Source organism: Marmota monax, unplaced genomic scaffold (assembly GCF_021218885.2).
Source record: "Marmota monax isolate L192 unplaced genomic scaffold, Marmota_monax_Labrador192_F-V1.1 WCK01_AAM20220418_F8-fsc00014, whole genome shotgun sequence".
NCBI lineage: Eukaryota > Metazoa > Chordata > Mammalia > Rodentia > Sciuridae > Marmota > Marmota monax.
In genome coordinates this window covers 35,125,907-35,137,520 of record NW_026695222.1, presented here as the reverse complement: position 1 = coordinate 35,137,520, position 11,614 = coordinate 35,125,907, and the positions used below count along the sequence as shown (strand labels likewise).

The following is an 11,614-nucleotide window of genomic DNA, read 5'->3' as shown; positions in this document are numbered from 1 at the left end:
GAAGTTGGGAGTTAACTTTTTTCCTCCTAGGGAAAACAACTTGCTCAATAATATTATGCTTATCTCTCTGTTTTCAGATTGTTTCATCTTCTATGGCTCTGTCATTTGAATACACGTTTTTAACAATAGTTTATTCTGTGGTCCAGATTTCTTAATCCTTGTTTTGTGTAGTTTCATTCTAGATTAATCTAGGACCACCCTCCATTAGAATTTTTACTTCATCTAAGTTTTTGTAATGTATTGTCATATAGTTTTGAACTTTAAAATACACAGTATTTGGGGTAAGGGACATTATATATGGCTCAGTGAGAGAATACTTACCTAGTGTGCACAATCCTGGGTTCAATCCCCAGCACTGCAAAAATGAAATAAAATTGCCATATCTATAGTTAGTAGTTTGCTTTTCATTTATAGTATTTATTCTTTTTGTTTAAAGCAGACTTATCAGGGGTTTTACAATTTTTTTAAAAGCTAATATCAGCTTTTGGTTTTGTCAGTCCTTACTACTGAGCATTGACTTTTGGATTCATTAATTTATGTATTTATCTTTTAGCATTTCTACTTTTTATGAACTTATTCTGATTTTCTCTTCACTGAGCAATTGAGCTTATTAAGTATTTTAAGTTTCTGACATTTGCGTTTAAGGCTATACAATTCCTTTTTAAAAATTTTTTTTTTAGTTATACATGGACACACATCTTTATTTTGCTTATTATTTTTTTTTATTGTCGTGCTGAGGATCAAACCCAGTGCCTCACATGTGCAAGGCAAGTACTTGTCACTGAGCCACAACCCCAGCCCCTAAAATTTCTTTTATATTAACTACCATCAACAACTTTAAAAAAAATAATAATAAAGGGGTTTTTTGTTGTTGTTAAGTCAGGTTCATTGAAGTTTTATTTATATATCATAAAATTCATTCCATTGAAGTATACAGTTTGATAAGCTTTGACAGATATATACAGTTTTATAAATACCAACCATAATCAAATATTAGAACATTTTTGTCATCCTGAAAAATTCCCTTGTGCCCTGTTTTTATCACTATAGTTTTATCCTAAGGTGTCATATGAATGAAATCATATTGTCTATAGCCTTTTGTGTTCTTTCACTTCATTGTTTTGAGATTCATCCATGTTTTTGCAATACTTTATTGTTCATTTTTATTGCTGAGTATCTTTAATTGTATGAATCTACCAGAATTTGTCTCTTCACTACTTATTTTCAGTGGGAGAAAATGAGAGTACTTTAATTCTGTGCTTGGATTGTAAATATACATACTAGACTATTGGAGATTTAAAATTATCTTGGCATTTTTCAAATTTAACTTTTATTTGGGGTTTGGCATTTTGGAAATCTTTTTATTAGTGGGGAAGCATGTAAAACAAGGGGAGTTTAATATAAGGAAGTATTTCCTATGAGAAAAGGATTCCCCAGAGCACATATAGAAGGGAGTATTGGGCGCTTAGAGGCAAGAAACTAGTAACTAGTGTACTTTTTCCTTTTAAAACGAAATATTATCAAGTCATAAAACAGTAATAACTTTATACTTATGCAATTAACAGAGAGGAAAAGAATATACAAAAATTAGAACATACAACTTCAAGTAACAAAGAATATGTTTATAGACACATGAATATCATATTAATCATGAATTTTACCTTCCCACAGCTCTGTCTGTGATATACATAAAAATAAAGGGTATTGTCACTATTCCCCCCTCTCCTATTTATTATAGATTCCAGGTTGTAAACCAGACTGCAGGTGAAAGGCAGTTTCTTTCTTTAAGATGCTTGCCATTTTAGAAAACATTTGGATGCACATTTCAAAGAATCAGTTTGCACCAGAGAAACTAAATGTTTTTGACCTTGAGCCTGAATTTACTGAAGTTACTGCTAAGAATATGGTGAGCACACTTTCTGTACTGAAAAACTAAGACACACTCTTTATAAAGAATTTTTTTCTGGATTGTATATTTATGCACATTTGAAAAGCATTACCATGATATAAATTAAATCACATTTGATTATATCAATTAAACACTTGGAAAAGAATAAAGGGCTATGCCAAAATATCTAAGGATAACAGATTAATGCTTTCGTAGAATATATTTTATAAACATCCTTTTCAGACACTCTAAAACCAAAAAAAGCAAAAGAAAAAAATGATAAAAATTCATATGTAAAAGTTGGGTTTTTCTGTCTTTACAGTTTTTATTCCTCTCTGTAGGACTATGCTGGTGTTAAATCTTATATATACACACGAACACCCTCTATCTAGTTCTGATTTATGTTTTTAACATTGCAGGAGTTCAGGCCCCAAGACTTCATGATCGCTGATGTGCCTTGCAGATAGCTTGTCCACTTTTGTTGAAGAATTCTGCACCACTCCCATTCCCACCAAAGGATTTTTTTTTTTAAATCCTTTTTGGGGCATATTTAAGTTGTGAACCTCTGATTCTTCATTACATAGGAGTCCCCTACAGTAGAGTTAATGAAGTTTTATGTAATTTACAGAAAGTGTGTGTTATTTACTTGCAAGTTTACCCATGTTAAGATAGCCAAAATTGTAAAAATCCCAGCCTATAAAATAAAGTTTTTATTTGCATTCTTGACAAGTTTTCTATAAATCTTTTGTTCTTGTAGTGTATTTAAAGTCGGATCATAGTTTGAAGATCTTTTAAGACTACAGCTATTAAGTGAAGTGAGATCAATTTGTATTTTAGCTTTCAGATTTTGCTTGGGGCTCTTTGGGCTTCTGTTACTTGGCAGGAAGAATGAGAAGCAGTCTGGTCTTTCTTGTCTTTTGGAAATTTCCAGCCCAAGAGAGTGTACAGAGGCACAAAGCTTGCAGGGAATTCTTATGTGATTAGCCAGCTCGTTCCCTAAATTATTAAGTTACATTAAAGCAGCAGCTTGGTGCACTTGGTGTTTTAGGTTTTCATATCTTCTGCAAGATTAACTTCCCTACAAATGATGAGACTTTCAGTGTCTCCCTTTAGTGTTTTCAAATATCAGGAGCATCACTTTCTGCTCTCTTCTTGGTTCCTACTCTCTTTAGGCATTTGCAGTTATTCTAGGAGCTTTAATGTATGTTAACTAATTTCCTGAAGGTTTTCCTCTCACAGTTTGGCTTCCTTAAGTGTGAAATTTATACACTAATTTAGAACTACTCTTAAAATAGAATTTTTCTTAAAGAGCAATCATAAGCAAATAGAACTAGAGTGAATTTTATGTTCAGTTTTTTCCTTGTAACTTAATTGCTTTCAAGACACTGGATGAGTTGTTCTTTCTCATTTCGGAATGCATTGGTCAATTTTGAGTAATTGACATATCCTTATTTAATGAACTGTACTGTCCTCATAGGCTTGGGTATCAATTACATACTTTCAAAGCTTCTGAAAAACCTAGTGTCTTCCTAGTGTTTGTGGGAACCCAGTAAAAAGTCAGAATCATTTTTAAGTAAAGGCTTAAAGGTTAAGGATACATTTCTTTTTAAATATTTGTTAAGAAAACTTTTCTGCTGGTCTGTTTTTCTGAGAATATATTAGATGCACTCCCTACTCTCAGAGCACCCACTTTTGCAGAGGCAAAGGTGTGAGGGTCAAGAGAGGAGCTGAAGCCTGAACTGGGCTGGAAGGTCAGGTGGGCATTCCCCTAATAAGACGTTACCCAGTAGAAGCAGGACAGTGTAAAGAAAACATGGACCTGAGAGAGTTTTGACTAGTTATTAGTAATACTGACATTTAAATGAGCTCATTAGTTTTTTTCATTTCCTTATCCTAATTCTGTTATCTGTATCTTAAGTATGATAGTTACTTTTAAAAGTAACAAAATTCGCTTTTCTTTTTTAAAAATACTAAAATTTAGACCTTTTCCTGAACTAGAATAACCACTATGAATGTTTAAAAAAAAAAAAAAAGTATAAGGTTCTTATCTCAGAGACTGTGACCTTAAGGGCTCTTCCTTCTCTCAGTTCCTGTAGCACGTATTGCCTTGGCATGGATCTGGCTGGGCTTGCAGAAAGATCCACTAGGCTTCATACCTTACCTTATATACTTATAGACCGACCATGGGCAGATTCCTTCATTTCTCTTAGCCTGTTTCTGTTTCTGAAATATGGGAGTAATACTGTTTCATGATTGTTGTGAGAATTGCATGAGATAATGCATGTATTGTGCTGAGTGCAGCATCTAGAGCAGTGTACTTAATAAGAGTATCTTTTCTTTACTGGCTATTCACCATCATTGACCCGGTAAATAACACTTCGGGCTATGGCTTGTTTTCATGATTAAACTACCCTCCTTCTCTCCACTTCTAGTATGAAGGGAGTCTTCAGTGTGGGAGTCTCTTTGTCTTCTCCCCTCCCCTTATTCACTCTCACTTCTCTGTCAGCTTACCCCTGCCCACTCCAGGCCTAGCACAGGTGAGCAGGTCATGGCTGTATCTCTCGTATTTTATAGATGCTTCGCAATGCAAGGCCTTTGGGGATAGTCGTAGTCCATCTTCTGCTTCTGTAACAGAGTAATTGGATAATTTATGAAGTCCTGGATTTATTTGGCCCATGGTTGTGAAGGCTGGGGAATCTAAGAGTATGCCACAAGCTCTAGCAAGAGCCCTCATGCTTTGTCATAACCTGATAGAAGGGCAGGTGAGCACATACACAAAGAGAAAATCAGACTGAACTCATCTTTTTCATCAGGAGCCCACTCCCGTGGTAACAGCATGAATTCATTCTTGAGGGCAGAGCCCTCATGACCTGCCTCATAATTCCATCACAATAGCAGTTCACCCTGAATCTTGGAGGGACATTTAAATCATAACAGGGATCCATTTTTCTTTTGTCTTTGGAGGTATGAAAGTCCCCGATGGGTTCAAGATGATAGGAAAATATCTGGGTTTGGTCAAAACATATTACTTTGGCCAAAGGCTATTACAAAACTCACAGAACAAAAATAAGACAAAAGAGCTGGATTGTGATTTTCAAAATAAGTCCATCCCAGAACAGAGTTGGAGTAAATTCTAGCATACAGAAGTACTACTTCAAAAATTAATTTCAACAGTATGCAAGTAATATACTTTATACTATAGCAAAACCCCATTATTTAAAGAAAAAAACTTTTTGTGTTTTTATTTCTGCCATTTATCAAACTATACCCTTCTCTCCCTCCCACTCCCTTCCCTAACATGATATATTGCTCCTCCGGTACGTGTGTGAGGCTCTCTGAACATCGTCATGTGGTTGTTTGAGCCCAGTCTTTTTTAAAAATATTTATTTTTTAGTTTCCGGTGGACACAACATCTTTAATTTTTATGTGGTGCTGAGGATCGAACCCAGCGCCGCGCGCGTGCCAGGCAAGCACGTTACCACTTGAGCCACATACCCAGCCCTTGAGCCCAGTCTTTTAAGAGACCCCTGTCAGAGTTCTTGCCATTACATAGTCAGATTTCTTTGTTATACCTAGGTTTATGATCTGCATGTCATTTCAGTCTTCTAGGTAAATATTTTGTATTCATGCAGTCATGTTTTCTTTGGTTAGAACTCTGATAACTGGAATTCCAAGTGTTGATTTGAAGTAATTGTAAACTCAAAATGGGATTGAAATAGTCATTTAACTAATAATAGTTTTGCCACCTTTCCTATTGGAAAAGCATTAAAAAGACTTTTATGGGAGACTGAGGAAGTATAATTTGGCATGACTATAATTTGAATCAGGATATCTATCATTAAAGTTTTCACAAATTCATTTAAGGAGAAAATTCTTTTGAAATTGAAATTGGTGGTATGGCGTATATAGCCCACACAAATTTTGATTCAGTTGTCAGCGTCCTGGATTCTGCACTTGGCTGTCTTCTTCCTTTTCCCATGAGAGATTGCTGCATCGCCTGAGAATGTCACCTTACTAGAGTCTGCCGTGTTAGAGTCACCTCTTACTAGAGTCACCTCTCTTGCTCCTCTCTTGTCTCTACAAGTTCATCAAGACAGGGCATATATCTTAATGGAACTAAATCAATGCCTGGATGCCATGTGACTGATGCTCATGTGCTTTCTCTATTATACTTTGACCAGCTTTCCGGTGGCTGGTGTGGAGGGTATGGAATGACATTTTGGTGCCTTCATTTGACTTTTTAGCTTCTATTAGGCTTCCCCGTCATGATACTAAATCCCAAGAGTGTATTGTTTCCTCATTCTTGGCCATAATAAAGCATCACCTGTGACAGGATTGGTCTGACTTACCCATCCAGAAAGGATGACATGTTTAAGAAATCTTGTTTGTGACTTCAGAGGCAAAAATGTTATGTATGGAATGCAAGTTTGTCCTTAAACACTTTAGCAAGTTTCTCTTTGACAATTTTAGGGATATCTCAACACCATTTGCACAGTATATTTCTGTGGTAAGAGTTTATATCAGTAGAGTAACAGAACTGTGAAATACATCTAAACCCTTTACCCTGGTTGTAGGCCAGACCCGTTTGTTCACTGTGGGGCTTGTTGCCAAGGGACGGTGAAGCTCTGCTCTACATTCTCATGTGTTTAGTTTGGTCTGCTGGTTGAAGATAGGTTAATTGTCAGTGTGATTCCTAGGAATTCTCTCTTGTGATGAAGCATCAGCCAGTGCTTCTGAGTTGGTCTCTAGGCAAGTTGTGCAATGACACTAATGTGTGATTCAGAATTTCACGGTTGCATAAAGCTATTTGTGTTTAAAAAAACAAAATCAGTTTCCATCTGCTTTGGTCTGGCCAAGAGGAAATCAACCAGATTTATCTGATTTGGGACTTCTCACACAGAGTTCACTGGAGACACCTCTCTGTGTGTGGTCTGTGTCTTGCACCATATTTTTAGTGAGCTCATGTTAGAGCAACAATAGTCACTGTTTATACTACATCCTCCATTTTCCAAAAGAGGATTTAAGGTAGTAACTCCCTGACCACTTTCTTTCTGTTGTGCATCCAACTCTATGGTATGTAATTTACCAATTCCTATAATCTGTATAGCTTCCCTTGTAGGACAAATACTGTTGTCCTCTATAAAAAAGTGAGGAAACTGAGGCTTGTACTAGATGACTTTCCCAGTGGTATCCATCTGTGAAGGCAGCGCTCAAAGCCAATACTTAGCTGCTTCTCTGGTAGAGATCTTGCTCTTTATATTCTTGTTGCCCAGCAGTGTTCCTAGCCTAGTGTAGCTTCCAGTAAACTGGTTGGTTTTGATTTGAATGTTCAGCTGCCTTGAATTGAGTGATGCACACCAGGGCATGCTGTTCATGTCATAGGCACTTTAGTATTATTATAAGAAGAAAGGCAGCATACCCATTTTACAGATGAGGAAGCTAAATTCTAGAGAGGTCAAGTGATTTGCCTAAAGTATTCCATCATCAGTAGTGGCAACATTTTTTTTTTTTAATACTTATGTTTTCTTAGTTTTCGGTTGACACAACATCTTTATTTTTTTTTAATTTTTATGTGGTGCTGAGGATCGAACCCAGTGCCCCCCGCATGCCAGGCGAGCGCACTACCGCTTGAGCCACATCCCCAGCCCTGGCAACATTTTTTTTTTAAATACTCATTTTTGAGTTATAGGTGGACACAATGTCTTTATTTTATATTTATGTGGTGCTGAGGGTCGAACCCAGTGCCTCACACATGCTAGGCAAGTGCGCTACCACTTGAGTCACATCCCCAGCCCTGGCAACATTTTTTAATACGAGGGCCATGTAACATGTTTAAGTTAATTTCACAATTCTTCCAGCCTTCCACATTTATCACTAACAGCCCCATTTCCATAACCCTTCAGGTCTCTTCCAGTTACTTATTGAATCACTTTGGGCCAGTTACTTGCCCACTCTTATCCTTACTGACCTCATCTGTAAAAGGTGATCATGGTACTTACCTTACAGAAACATGAAATGAAGTAATGCAGACAAAACAGTTAATTCAGTGCCTAACACATCGCCATTAGCCATTCAGTGCCTAACACATCGCCATTAGCCATTCTTCCACGTGTATGTAAAATCCAGTAGTAAGACATTATTGTATCCAACTAAAATAAGGGTGAGACTGAATTTTGGTCTAAAGTACCTATCTGCTTTAAGATTCAACACATTTCCAGAGACCACATCTTTTAATTAAGATAAACCTCTTCTGCACACCCGTTTGTTGCCTTTACCTGCTCAGATGTCCTTTAGCAGACATCAGACATCGACTGTAAAGGCAGCAACAGATAAAGAGCTCAGTGTTTATTAGGCTACAGGGAGCACGTGCCAGCATAGACCCCGGCACGCACTGTCAGACTCAGAGCCCATCCTTTCCCATTCACCCAGAACTCCTGTTGATTAGTCTACAGGTGGTCTGGAAATTCTAAATACCTAAGATTAAAAGGCTTATTTTAGCTTCTCCTTCTGAAATGTGACCTCTCCAAGGAAGAGGGCCAGAAATGCCTGTGCTGGTCTGTTCTCTTCCACATAGCACCTTCCATAATGACCCTGTGGCTCTGAGGTAGTCACTCATTTTGACCAGAAGGACCACGTCTATCATTCTTTTTATTGTCTCATTCTTTCCAAGGTGTACCTCTTGAAGTTCTTTTTTGAATAAAAAATTACACTGGGCATGCCCTTTGGAAATGGCTGCCCTAGGATTAGAGATCTGATTATTGTCAACAGTACAAAACACAGAAGCGTTAATTAAGTGAGCAGAGTTGTTTTTTTGTTTGTTTTTTTAATTCCAAAAGACTGCTGAAGGGAATCACTTTTAAGTTTACAAGCTTCAAAAGAACAGAAACTAACTTACCACCTGTTATACACTGTGTCCTCTCAGCACCTGCCCCATAGTTGTGTAGTGTGTGATGGTGCTCAGTGTAAGCCTACTCTGTGGATGTCAGTGGTTCTCATAATTGTTCGACTACAAATGAAGGGAATTTTATTCATCTATTCCTTGAAACAGTATTATGTTTAATAATAAGCATTAGTCAGTAAGATAGATAAGGTCATTTGTTCCCCTCATAGAACTTACATTTTAATGAGAGAAACAAATAAAAGGAATAAAAATAATTACAAGATGCATGGTTGTTTTGAAGAAAATAAACAGAGGAGGCAACCTTTCCAGATAAGACAGTGAGAAAAGGCTTACTCATGACCCCTGAGGAGTTGCTGTCTGAGCCAAAATTTAAAGGATAAAGAACTGAGCATGAGCCATCTAAGCAAAGAACTGAGCATAAGCCATCTAGGCCTTTGAGTCTGGAAAAAGTGCAAAAAGGGTCTGAACAAAGGGGAGAGTGACAGATCAGGAAGTCAGAAGGAGTGGTGGGGACCAGAGATGTGGGACCTTTGTAGCCCTTGGATTTGGATTTTACAAGAGTGCAGTAGAAAGAGTAAACGTGGGTTATCTGATTCTTGCCTGTGTTTAAGTGTGTTTGTTGCTGGGAGGTGATGGTGGCTTGGTCTGAGGGGCTAGAGATGAAGACAGAAAACACGGTTGGGTTTAAGTTATATTAGTATTTCAGAGATGAGATTGATAGGACTGATGAAGCTGGGATGTGGGCAGGAGGGGAGTAAGGGAAAGGGAGGGATCAGGGATGATTCTGAGAACCTGAGAGAAGGGCAGTGCTTGGTGTGGGGAAGACTAGGAAGTAGGGAGAGTTTGGTGATGGCCTGGGTGTGTATATAGCTCAGGTGTAGAGTCCTTGCCTAGCATGTATAAGACCCTGGGATCTATCCCCACTACCACCCTACTTCCGCGTCCCCCCAAAAAAGGTTTGGGGATGAGGGAGAGATGGGACTCAAAAGAGTTTTGTCTTGGATGTACGTTGTAGATTTCCATGAGATACTAGGGACTGAGGTACCCTGAGGGTTCTGATCTAGACAAGTGTCTGAGGCTGGAGGAGAACTCTGGGCTAGAACCATAAATGTGGGGCCATTGCATAGAGAGGATGTTTAAATCCTAAGGCATGCTAAATTGTGAATTCCCTTACTTAGGGAAAAATAACTCAAGCTACCTACATGATTGGTTTAAGAATTTGTTCTTTTAGGGTGCTGGCTATATAAAAACTGTAGAACTACAGATATTTTACTTGCAAGGTAGCTACATGAAGTTTATTTGACATCAAGGACTGGGAAGGTGAAATACTACTACACTTGGCGCCATAAAATCATTGTCTAAGCTTGTTTTTCAGGAAAATCCATATTTTAATGGTGTGACCAAGTCATCAGCAGTGCCTGGCTCAATGTTCTAAAAGGTCAGGTGTAACTTAAGCCCCAAGGGCCTTAGGGCAGCTGTAAATTAGAGTCAAAGGAAGATGAAATGGAGCAAGAATGTTCATCGCCCCCTGATTAGAATCAAGAAATCAAAACTACCTAGAAATTAGAAACCTAAAAGCTTTTGACCAGAGATAGAAATTATTTTGTGAGGATTTTGCTAATAGAATAATAAGGAGGATGTAGAGTCATGCTTATAAAATTTGAGGATTTATAAGAAACACCTGAATTAACTTATTTAAAATGTAGTCTTAAAATGTGGTCTTATGCCTCACCTCCAAGAGAATCTGATTAAGCTGGTGCCCCAATCTGAGTTGGAACCCAGGACTTTTTATTTCTAGCTAGTGATTCTGGTACAGATGACCCATTTATGTGGAGAAACATTGAGTCTGGAAAGACCTCTTACAGATCGGGGGCAGGCCTGTGGGGATGAGGGGCCTGCCCATAATCGCAGAGCATTTTAGACTGTCAGTGCGGTCTCACTCACTCATATCCTTCATCGTAATGGTGGATGCAAAGCAGTTTATCTCAATTCCCAGCCCCGCTTCCTTCACTCTTTTGTTTTCTTTTTCCAAAACACAGATCACATTATAGGGTGAGAATAATTTGCTGATTTACTGTGTTTATTTATTTATTTATTCTCACCTCAGTGAAACATAAGCTTCAGAAACGCATTGATCTTTGTTTTTTGTTTCTTTTTGTTTCACTGCAGTGTCCTGTGTGCCTAGAATAGTGCCTGACCCACACTAGGAATTCAGTGAACGTTTGATAAATGAGTGGATGAAAAATATTTTGTTAAATCATACATGAGTTAATGGAAGTTGTGGGAAGGTACCAGTCCTTAGGCATTGTCAGCACAAAATAAAGTTGGATATTTTCTTTTTCACTTGTTGATTCTGCTTGAATCAGAGGTTTCAGGAACAGTTGTTATGAAAGATTAATTAAAAACTTTCCAATAATAAATTAACAACAGTGATAAACTACCACTTATCTAAGTTTCACTGTAGCCCAAGGGTGCAGAACTAGGATTGTCTGTTTTTCAGAGAAAACTGAGGCTCAAGAGGCAAACTTACTTCTTCAGGTTGCACAGACAGTACAGATTCAGGTCTGTGATTCTAAAGATTAAGCTCTTAGCAACCAGTGACATTCAATTTCAGGTTTGGGGTCTTCTCTCTTTGGAGAAAGAATTGAAGACACTAAAGCTGAGGCAAGGATCATTCTTTGGGGTATCCTAGACCAAGAACATCAGCCTCAAAGGTGGTATGAAACCACAGGCTGGAAAGAAACTGCATTTTTTTTTTTTTCAGCTCAACTTTCCAGCATTTCCCCATACTCTAAAGTCTTTCCATTCTCACATTATAAAGAACC

General features: G+C 37.8%; 1 protein-coding gene across 3 annotated transcripts in view; it reads left to right on the top strand.

The window, feature by feature from the left end:
• Positions 1–11,614, top strand: part of Stk4 (serine/threonine kinase 4) — a 154,749-nt gene that overhangs the window by 82,932 nt on the left and 60,203 nt on the right. Inside the window, exon 11 of one of the 3 annotated variants that reach the window (XM_046433283.2) lies at positions 2,308–2,617. The exons of the other annotated variants lie outside the window; for them this stretch is intronic. Coding sequence (XP_046289239.1) covers positions 2,308–2,355 — 48 coding nt within the window. The 3' untranslated portion in view covers positions 2,356–2,617. Of the gene's footprint in view, positions 1–2,307; positions 2,618–11,614 lie in introns of those variants that run through there. 3 annotated transcript variants of the gene reach the window in all.